Source organism: Podarcis erhardii (assembly GCF_964252035.2).
Source record: "Podarcis erhardii genome assembly, chromosome: 10".
NCBI lineage: Eukaryota > Metazoa > Chordata > Lepidosauria > Squamata > Lacertidae > Podarcis > Podarcis erhardii.
In genome coordinates, this window is record NC_138500.1 from 28,269,953 (window position 1) to 28,280,269 (window position 10,317).

Here is a 10,317-nt window from a genome sequence, read left to right on the forward strand (position 1 = left end):
CCACTAGCTGGCTCAAATTCCCCAACCTGTCAATGTAAAGCATCAGCTAAGTTGAAAACCACCAAAGATGATTCCAAATACCCTGGACAATAGTAAGGCAAATACTCTTACAGGAAAGGAATACCATCACACTATGATTCAATATACTGTGCTTCTCTATGTGCTTCTTCACTCACCATCCTATTGGCTTATCAAACCTGGTACTATCTGTCCTGACTCTCACTGACTTTCCAAGACCACAGGATTGGGGTTAGTCTAAACTGATAATCAAGGTCCTTACCAGATATTAAATATAGGACTACATAAATGTAAAGCACATGCTCTCATCAAAGAGGTTTGTCTGGGATTTGAACCCAGTATCTTTTGCCCCCAAAGTGGGAATAATGCTCCAAAAGCATCAAGGCTCTGATAACACGCTGCAGCACAAAGGAAAGTGATACACAGTAATTTGGATGAATTATGGCTGGGAATCCACCAGCTGAAGCCCTCCACCTCACGGTGCCATTAAGCATGTACCTGAAGATTTGCTTTCTTAAGGCGGTCATTCACCAACTCTGTATTGCTCTGCTCTTCTTCTAGTTCTTCCTCCAGCTGAGCTATTCGAGCCTCCAAGCGTCGCTTTTCCTCCAAGGCCAGAGCTCTGAGAAGAAAACACACAATGGGATAATTAACATAGTGCCTTTTCGTGAAGGATGCTCAGTAGTAATGACCATAGAAATATTCAACATTTGTAAGCCATTCTCAGCACACCACTTAAGACATTACAGGGCACCCTTTCCACGAGCCAACTCCCACAACGTTGCTTGTCCCTGAAAGGGAAAAGTGCCATTACTCACCCTTTGCCACTACTATTGGCAATCTCGTCAGCCAGCTCATCCCGCTCTTGCTGAGCCTGGCGCTTGGCACGCTCGGCAGCTGCAAGTTCCTGAAATCAGAACAAGATGTACATGGACTAAGGGTCAAAAACAACTTATTGCCAAATAGGAGATGTTATATTACATGAAGCACATGAGGAGTATCTGGAAGCCAGTTATAACCTACGAGCCAGAAGAATGCTCATCAAGAACAGGAAGCTTCGCCTCACTCAGAGTCAGAGTGACATTGTGAATCTGGGACACAGCACTCTTGAGTGTCATAATAAATGGCTAGTCAACCATCAAGGTAGTTTGTGATGCTACAAAGTGCATCAAATGAGTGTTGATATTGTTTAAATAGGTATATTCAAGTCAATGTATCACACGATGCTGAAATTATGCTAGAGAGAATGAACTGGAAATTGGGAGGAGGGGGAAGGAGACTATTAAACTAGCCTGAAACCAGGAAATAGTCTGTTAAGTGCATGAAGGAAATACCTGAAATACACCCCTAGCTGCAAATCCAGCAGCTGATCTGATTCACATTAACCAAAACAATAGTTGTGGAAGGGTTTGGATATGCAGTGAAGGTATTAATTTCCAGGGGCTCACCCACTCCCTTTTCTCTGAAGTCAACCTCTTCCCTCCCATACCGAAAGGCCTGCTTTGAGCAGAAACTCAGTTGTGTATTAGCATTTTCTGGATTTAGATTACCTCCTGCATTTGAATCATCTCGGCTTCCATGCTCTTCAATTTCTTTTCGTTCTCTTTTGCTTGTACCAAAATTTCTTCTCTAGAGGCACGTGTGTCATCCAGCTCCCGCATGTAGTCCTTCATTTGGGCCTAAAAACCAAACATACCAAATCAGCCCACTTGGCCAAGTAAAGTCTATTCCAACCTTTTGTGAATCTCTAAGGCAGGGGTCAGCAAACTTTTTCAGCAGGGGGCCAGTCCACTGTCCCTCAGACCTTGTGGGGGGCCAGACTATATTTTGGAAAAAAAAAAAAATGAACAAATTCCTATGCCCCACAAATAACCCAGAGGTGCCTTTTAAATAAAAGCACACATTCTACTCATGTAAAAACACCAGGCAGGCCCCACAAATAACCCAGAGACACATTTTAAATAAAAGGGCACATTCTACTCATGTAAAAACATGCTGATTCCTGGACCGTCTGCAGGCCAGATTTAGAATGCGATTGGGCTGGATCTGGCCCCCGGGCCTTAGTTTGCCTACCCGTGCTCTAAGGTCTTAGACAAATATTCTTTCCCGGCCTGGCTACCCAAGATTCTTTTTAACTAGATGTGCCAGGGATTGAACCTGGAACACAAAGCACCCTGTCTACCAATGATATACTTCTGTAAGAAATGATAAAATCCCAGTTGAAGATGTAAGCAACTATCTTCATAAGTCTTCTTGATCAAAAAAGCAGCAACTGGCAACTAAGTGATAAATCTGTTCTGTTGCCACAGTAAATGATTCACTTTCCCCATCTCATCTCACTGTAAGGAGAAGCCAGTCAGTAACAATGGAATGGAAACCCTCACCTGCAACTTCCTGAGCTGTTTGATGGCTTCCTCACGATTCTTGTTGGCAGAGTCTATGTGGGCCTCCAGATCTTTTAGATCCATTTCCAGTTTCTTTCTGGCAGCCACAGCAATGGAGCGCTGCTTCCGTTCATCTTCCAGTTCCGCTTCCATCTCTCGCACCTGAAAGTGGGGTCAAAGCATCGGCAGTTTAGCCACGAACACAGGCCTCTTCCCTCCTCCCTGAAGCAAATGAAGCAGGAAGGGGTTGTAAGCCTCCTGTGCTTTCTGGAATGTTACCTGTCTTGTAAGCTGCTTTCTCTTTTCTTCATTCTGCTCATCACGGGCCTGGAGATCCCGATCAAACTGTGCCTTCATGGCTTGCTGGTTCACTTCCAGGCGCAGCTTGGCATCTTCTGTGGCCTGTAGCTCATCCTCCAGCTCTTCCAGCTGAGTCTTCATCTCCTCCACCTGCTGCTCCAGAGCTCGTTTGGACTTCTCCAACTCATGGACCTACAGCACACACACAAAATCAGTTTCTCCCAGACTGACACAGCCCTGCTTTTGCTGCCTGGTACACTTATAGGTTTTAAGAAAATGAACAAAAATTGACATGTCTAGTGACCTACAATATTTCTGTGCACTTAAAGGCATAGTTACTGTTATATCCTAATATGCCTCTCGTTTGGTCCTTTCCCCATCTGTCCCCACATCTTTGTCTTTTGTTTTAAAAACAATTTATTTAATAAATCAATAGAAGTATTTAAGTATTTAAAAATGGTAGTGAATCATTTTAAAAAAATGACCAGAATGTGGGGGATAAGGGCAAACAGTCATTTATTGCCAACTTTCCACCCATCTTTGACAATCCCAATTCTTAGCTGACCAAGTCCCTTTTGCTAAGGGTTCTTATTAGACTCTGAACTGCATAGAATTCTGCCTCTTTATGCACATATCCAAGCTTTGTTTCCTAATACCCTTTGGTGAGTAGACCGAAGGGGTTTATGATAAAACAGCTAGGCAATATTGCACAAAATACTGGCACCATTCCATTGAAATCTGACAACAACTTTATCCTTTTAAAAATGAAGATGCCTTGAGTAACTTAGAAATGCAAGATACTAAAGCTTTTCAAAGCCTGTATGATCTCCCTGTGCAAAAAGGCTTTATTAGTTTATGTGCCTTCATACTGGGTAATAATTCGGCACTTTGTGCATAATGAAAAAGTCAATGGTGACATTGTTGCTTTCCTAGGCATTACAAAAGATTGCATGCTGCTAGCACCCAATTCATTAGCTTTCATGTCTTATTGCAAGTGAAAAATAAGCCACTTTTAGCAAGCCCTCTTCTCGCCTAGGACATTTCTTAGCCAACATCCTTATTACCCCAGCCTGTTGTACAGGAATGCCATCAACTTACACTCTTGCCAACATCATCCTTTGAACTCATCAGATCCTCCATCTCTGTCCGGAACTGCTTATTGAGTCGCTCTAGCTCTGCTTTCTGTTCAATTGCTTCCTCAAGTGCTCTGGCCAAGGAGAGAGCTTTCGTTTCCTTCTCACGAGCTTCTGCCTCAGCACGATCCCGCTCTTCAGCATATTTTGCAGAGATGGTTTTCTCTTCTGCCAAGAGCTGGAAAAAGGGAAATCAATGGCACTGTGAGATTTCCAAAGGAAAGGTTTGCTATCCCCACTTGTTCCATCTGTAATGGTTTGACTACCAAGGATAGGTCACCTGTGTACCAAATTTAGCCACCAATTCTAGATATGTGCCAGGATTAAAGCCAAACACACTTGTCGGCTTCCACTTAAAAACCAGCTAAAACAGACAGATATTACTCGGGACTATTACCAGTTAAAAGTCAAATTCAGGAACTAGAGTGAGGAGAGTTGATATTTGCTTACAACTGTTCACAATTGCCCTTCATCTATGGGATAAAAAATGTGCATCTAAAATATGACACTTTTCTTTCTCCTTCTCACCAGAATCTATCCTAGGTGAAGGAGAAGGACATTGTTGAAAGTTATAACTAAGTGTACCTGATCAAACTTCTTTTGTTTTTTCTCCAGGTTGGAGACTATCTGCCGCTGATGATCCAAATCCACAGAAATATCATCCAGCTCCTGCTGAAGCCTGGTCTTTGTCTTTTCCAGCTTGTCATAGGCAGCTGCCTTTTCCTCATAACGTTGGGTCATGGCCTCCAAATCTTTCAGAAGCTTCTTCTTTGCTTCTTCCACTGACTCCAGACAAACCACACTATCATCCATTTTCTTCTTCATTTCTGCAGTCTATGTGACAGAAGCAAGCAGGTGGGGAAAAGGAATAATTATTTTTTTCAGGAAGCAAAGAAAAGATGTGGGGATTGAACACCATTTTGCAACTTACAAGTAACAGTGGGTCACAAAAAGAAACCTATAATTTTTTTTTGAAGGTATGAACTATCTTTAGAGAGAGTGTTCCACGGTGAGACTTGCCAAAGCAAAAGCATCATCACTTGCTGACTAAGATGCAACAGTGGGATATGACCACTGAATTCCAGGAATATTTCCCAGGGTTAGACTGTTTCTAGGACAGCTCTATCAGACATCAGAAAGACAGTTCCTATTTAATTAGACAAAACAACTTTCAAAAGCTTGTTTTGGCTACCAAATTCATATTTCCCATGCACAATCCAGCATGCCATTCAAAAGGCATACTACTGCCTTGTAAGCTACATTTGGACATTCTTTCCTCATGTCTTCTAGAGTACCTGAAGCTGAAGGACAGAAATTTGTTTTTCCAAGTTCTTCTTTGCCTCCTCCTCTTCCTCTAGTTGCTCTTTGAAGCTGTTCTTCTCATCTTCCATCTGTTTCAGCTTAGTACTGAGGCTCAGCTTCTGACGAGTTTCCTCCTGAAGTAACTCCTGCAAGAGCCACCACAACAAACATTTGGTTTCTTATGATGAAAAGTCCAGTAAAATTTTCCAAATATATATCACATCTGAAGCAGAGAGAACCTTAAGCAATTGCTCAATACCACTGAGCAAGCTGATTTGTTCCCAGAAATCAGTTGGAGTGACCCACAAAATGTAGTTTAGTAGACTAGTGGAGATACCCCCAAAAAGTTATGTGGCCCTTGGGATGAATTGCCAGTGGAATCCCACATTCCAGTAGCCGTACAAGGCATTTGGAGGGGAGGAGCATGGCAGACAAGCTGTTATAAGGAGATTATGAACACTGGTATATCTAAATTGCTCTAGACTTTGATCTGTGTTGCAACTATAGTTACAAAAAGAAGCTAAAGTTAACTACTCTTAATATAAAGTATTGCCAAACTCCTCAGAGATTATAGATTATATGCAGAAACCTGCACCACCACTACTCTGAATCTGACAAGCATGGTTAACCCTAAAATCTGTTCCTGAGCTTGGAACAGTGAAGAGGGGATCATGACTGCAGTTCTCCTGTGCGTCTGATGTTCTAAGAACACGTTCAAAATGTAGCCTGATTGCAAGTACAATTCCCTGCTCCAAGCTTGGAAGGAGGGTTGGGGCTCATCCAGTTGCACTGTGCTTCCAAAACATGGACCTTGAGGAACCACAGGCCTCCTCCCAAGCCTGAAGTTGTTCAGAGCAACTCTATAGTTCATTGTGACAGATATATCCCCATTAGGGAAGGAAGATGATTCTGGTCGTCACATATTTTGGTTGCCAAATATCAACCAGTATTTGTGGGGACCCCATCCCCTGTTCTGCAGTCTGTATTTTTCTGTCAGTCTAACAGATCTGTCATGATTAATCGGGTTTATATATTAGGTTTGCATTTTGGAGTAAAGGTACAGGTACCCCTGACCGTTAGGTCCAGTCGTGGACGACTCGGGTTGCACGCTCATCTCGCTCTATAGGCTGAGGGAGCCGGCGTTTGTCCGCAGACAGCTTCCGGGTCATGTGGCCAGCATGACTAAGCCGCTTCTGGCGAACCAGAGCAGCGCACAGAAACACCGTTTACCTTCCCGCTGGAGCGATACCTATTTATCTACTTTCGAACTGCTAGGCAGGCAGGAGCTGGGACCGAACAACGGGAGCTCACCCCGTCGCGGGGATTTGAACCACCAACCTTCTGATTCGCAAGCCCTAAGCTCTGGTTTAGACCACAGCGCCACCTGCGCCCCTGCCGCATTTTGGCGTAGCGAACTGATTTTTCACCTATTAAAGCCTCACCTGTGTGTCCTGTAGCTGAGACTCCAGCGTAGAGAAATCTTTGGCCAGTTTAATTGACTTGCTGTCAGATTGATTCAGAAGACCAGTGACGTTGTCCAACTCAACCTGAAAAATTAGAAAAGTCGAACCAATCCCATTAATAGAGAGTTTCCATTTACTATCCGTTTTCCCCTCTGTAAAGCAGGAGAGAAACTGCATCATCATCATAAATCACTCCATACTAGTTAAGGCTAAACAACAGGAGTTTTAGGCACTAATGCCCATGAGAACTACCACCCACCACTTCAGCTATTAGCTTATTGTCCCCTAGTTGGTGTAAAGTTAATCAAGGGGGAGTGGACTAATTCAAATTATCTCCAAAAGAGCTTATTGTTTAATGCAGGTTACTGGGGCTGACAAGTAACAACATAAATAGAGATCATGTTAGAACAGCTAAGAGTCAAAACTTCAGGAGTAGTAAAGCAGCACTGCAGCCCCAACCCAATTCTCCCCACTTCCCCCTCTAAAGTCTGTGCTAAAAACCAGAACACACTGAATAGGAGGGCAAAGGGAACCAACACAGAAAGCTCACCTGCAATTTGTTAACTCTCTCAGCCAGCTCAGTTCGTACTCTCTCCCCCTCTGTGAATTTCACTTGTAGCTCTTGAAGTTGAGTTTCACCCCTCTTCCTCTTGTGCTCAGAGTCTCCTTTGGCTTGAAGAAGAACTTTCACCTCGTTGGACAGCTCAGCACGTTCACTCTCTAGTGCCTGCTTTGCCTTTTCAAGGTTCACTTTCACCTGAAGGAGACGGGAACAGAAAGCTTTAGTGTGGTCTTTGCAGAAAATTTGATTTCACTAACAAATTCATAGCCCATTATTCCAAATTGTGGTCCTGATGCAAAGGCAAATTTGCAATTTGGGCTCAGCATCCCAAACACTATTTGAACAATAAATCTGCAGGTTTCCATAGCTGTACAGGTGATGCTATGAATTAAAGCTTCATCCTCACTTAGGCAGGATGTTCATGGCAATAAAGGAAACTAAAAAGATTCTAGGTAGTTAATACTAATGTTTTCATAAAAATAGGTGGTAAGCAAGAATATGCACAATTCAGCAACATTGTTCTCTCAAATTACAGATAACTAGCAACTTATGCACATTTAATTTGAGCGCTTTCAGCTTTACACACTTGGGAAAATGGAAAAATCTCTGGGCAGCTCCCCCAACAAAAAATAGTAAAAGCACAATATGTTGCACACTAAAAACTTTTCAACATCTCACACACCCGTTTAGTCTGCTCCAACTGCTCTGCCAGTTCTTCCACAGCCTGGGCGTGTTTCTGCCTCATCTCCTGAATCTGTGCCTCATGGGTCTTTGCCTCATCATCCAGAGTCTTCTTTAGAATAGTCACTTCTTGCTCACGTTTTGACCTTTTAAAAAGCCAGATATATTTCTATTAGATAGTAGTTGAGAATGCAGTGCAATACATATTCCAAGGGTGCAGCTGGAAGCTTGGCACTTATTTGTGGAGCTACTAAAGTACAAATTGAAAGGAACAACATGGCATAGGAAGAATAAGTTTTGGAACAAGTTCCACTGGAAGTGTAAAGCCTGCTGAACCCACTATTCCCCTCTATATTTTGAAGAGGTGGAATTGGTGTGAGCAGTATCAAACACCAAACGTTGCAATTACCTGAGTTCCTGCTGTGCTGCAGTCGAGTCCAGTGTGTCCTCTAGTTCTGTCTTGAGAGCCTCAAGCTCCTCACCAAGATCCCGCTTCTGTTTCTCTGCTTTGTTCCTGGCAGCCCGCTCAGACTCCAAGTCTTCCTGCAACTCTGTTATCTGAGACTCCAGTTCACGGATCTTCTTCAGAGCCATGTTCTTCTGAGCAGCTTCCTCTTCCACCCTACACAAGACAGAGACATACTACACCAATGATTTCTGCTTCAATGACCATAAATAGCCATCTTATGCTGCGATTCTACACACTTAAGTTGCAAGAAAGTCCCAGCGAACGCAGATACAGGTTAGGGATGCACTGCAATAGAAGTTAGTGTTGAATGCTAGCCTGACAACACACCAATGCTCTGGCCTTGTTATAACCATAGTTGGCTTGTACTAGAAATGCTCAGTTTCAGCCTCCAACACAAAATAGAAGGTCAATAGTAAGTTTGAGAGCTTGAAGTAGGAGACTACAGCTTAATTTATGGCACAGAACTTCTATGGTCCACAGCACAAGCCAACTATTTACTTTATTGCTGCCTCCTGAGCACAAGCCATGTAGACCAGGAATTTCTGCAACAGATCCCATTTAAAAATTAATTTCCTACCAACACAACATTTGCAGTTGCATGAAACAGGGCTACCAGCTAGAAGTCTTAGACACTTAAACTGAGGCCATTCGTTCTAAATCAATTTAGGGAAATCTCAGGATTCTAGCTAAAAGAACACAAAGGAAAATTTATTGCTTTTCCTAATTTCCAAGTAGACATTAAATTCCATGACCAAGGCCTTACCTAGCTAAAGCTGCTTGCAGCTCTTCCTCTTTTTTTGCTAGCTGCATTTTGAGCTCTGCTATTTGAGCCTGAAGTTCAGCTATTTGGTCATGAAGATCTGTAGAGTCTCCCTCTAGCTTCCTACGGGTCTTCTCCAACTCTTGCCGTTGCTTTTCTTCTCGGCGCAACCGTTCTGATGGAGAGAATAGAGCTGGGTCAATGGTTCATCTTGGCTCTTATAGCCCTAAGCAATACTTCATGTGAAGAGCCAGAGTGCCAGAACCTGCATCCAAACATGTCAACAATTATGGGCCACAGTAACAGCTCCCAGTTCAGGTACCCATGTCAAAGAGTGAGTTTGACGGTATTGCCCTTCAAACTCCCCAGTGTTCATTCAATCCCCTCCATAAGACTGTCCAGTTAAGGCAGACAGTACTATTTCCAGCTGTGGAAAACCACCACAGGCATTCTGAGCACAATGCTGAAAATGCCCTCCGTCTTTTTTTTTTTTTTTAAGTCAAATTAAGCAACGACATATATGCCAGCTTTATTAGCAATGCCACAAACTTATCTTTTAAAGTCAGTAGTAGAAGCAGCACAAACCCCAGTATTCCGGTATCACCGAATACACAAGAGCAGAAATATTCCCACAGCAGGAGGCGAAATGGAACCAGCTGCTCTTCTCCATTGGTCTGTTTTAGAGGTTTGTTTTTGTTCAAACTAAAACTAAGCTGGCAGTGTGTAACCTTCAGCCATCCATACACTGAATGGTTCTATTAAACTGATCAATACCTGTCCTACAAACCCAGTGGTATTAACCCATTAAAAGCCAACATGGTCAGAAATGCACAACACGCTGTGCAGAGAGAGATGCTGATGGAGGAAAAGCTGATTAAAGCCACTCTCTCTTAGGCCCTTCCCTACCTTCCAGCTCTGTAATCATAGTCTCGTGCTTGTTCTTGAGTTTAGCTAAACTCTTTGACTTCTCCTCTTCCTCAGTTAAGTTACTGGTGAATTCTGCAATCCTTTCTTCCAGTAATTTCTTTTCCTGGGGGAAACAAGGTATGAGTTGTATTGAAGAAACGGTTGAGAATACCTGCAGGCAGTTGAGAATACCTTAACATCCCTTTGCAATGCTTTTGATTTTTCATTAGAAGTGTCTGGAAGTGTCACAAGGGTTGAAGATCACCCAAACACAGTGGAATAGCCACCAATACTACTCAGGCTCCACATTTTATTAAAAGATAGCAGTGTTTAGTTTTG

General features: G+C 42.9%; 1 protein-coding gene across 2 annotated transcripts in view; it reads right to left on the reverse strand.

Moving 5' to 3' along the window:
* Window positions 1-10,317, reverse strand: part of MYH9 (myosin heavy chain 9) — an 85,820-nt gene that overhangs the window by 4,002 nt on the left and 71,501 nt on the right. For both annotated transcript variants that reach the window (XM_081879452.1, XM_081879451.1), the window contains exons 24-37: window positions 9,979-10,102; window positions 9,076-9,247; window positions 8,253-8,465; window positions 7,845-7,989; window positions 7,151-7,357; window positions 6,580-6,684; window positions 5,131-5,283; window positions 4,421-4,669; window positions 3,801-4,013; window positions 2,682-2,894; window positions 2,403-2,564; window positions 1,569-1,697; window positions 837-925; window positions 517-640 (exon numbers count right to left, since the gene is read on the reverse strand). In XM_081879452.1, the coding sequence (XP_081735578.1) occupies window positions 517-640; window positions 837-925; window positions 1,569-1,697; window positions 2,403-2,564; window positions 2,682-2,894; window positions 3,801-4,013; window positions 4,421-4,669; window positions 5,131-5,283; window positions 6,580-6,684; window positions 7,151-7,357; window positions 7,845-7,989; window positions 8,253-8,465; window positions 9,076-9,247; window positions 9,979-10,102 (2,298 nt within the window). The remainder of the gene's footprint in view (window positions 1-516; window positions 641-836; window positions 926-1,568; window positions 1,698-2,402; window positions 2,565-2,681; window positions 2,895-3,800; window positions 4,014-4,420; window positions 4,670-5,130; window positions 5,284-6,579; window positions 6,685-7,150; window positions 7,358-7,844; window positions 7,990-8,252; window positions 8,466-9,075; window positions 9,248-9,978; window positions 10,103-10,317) is intronic.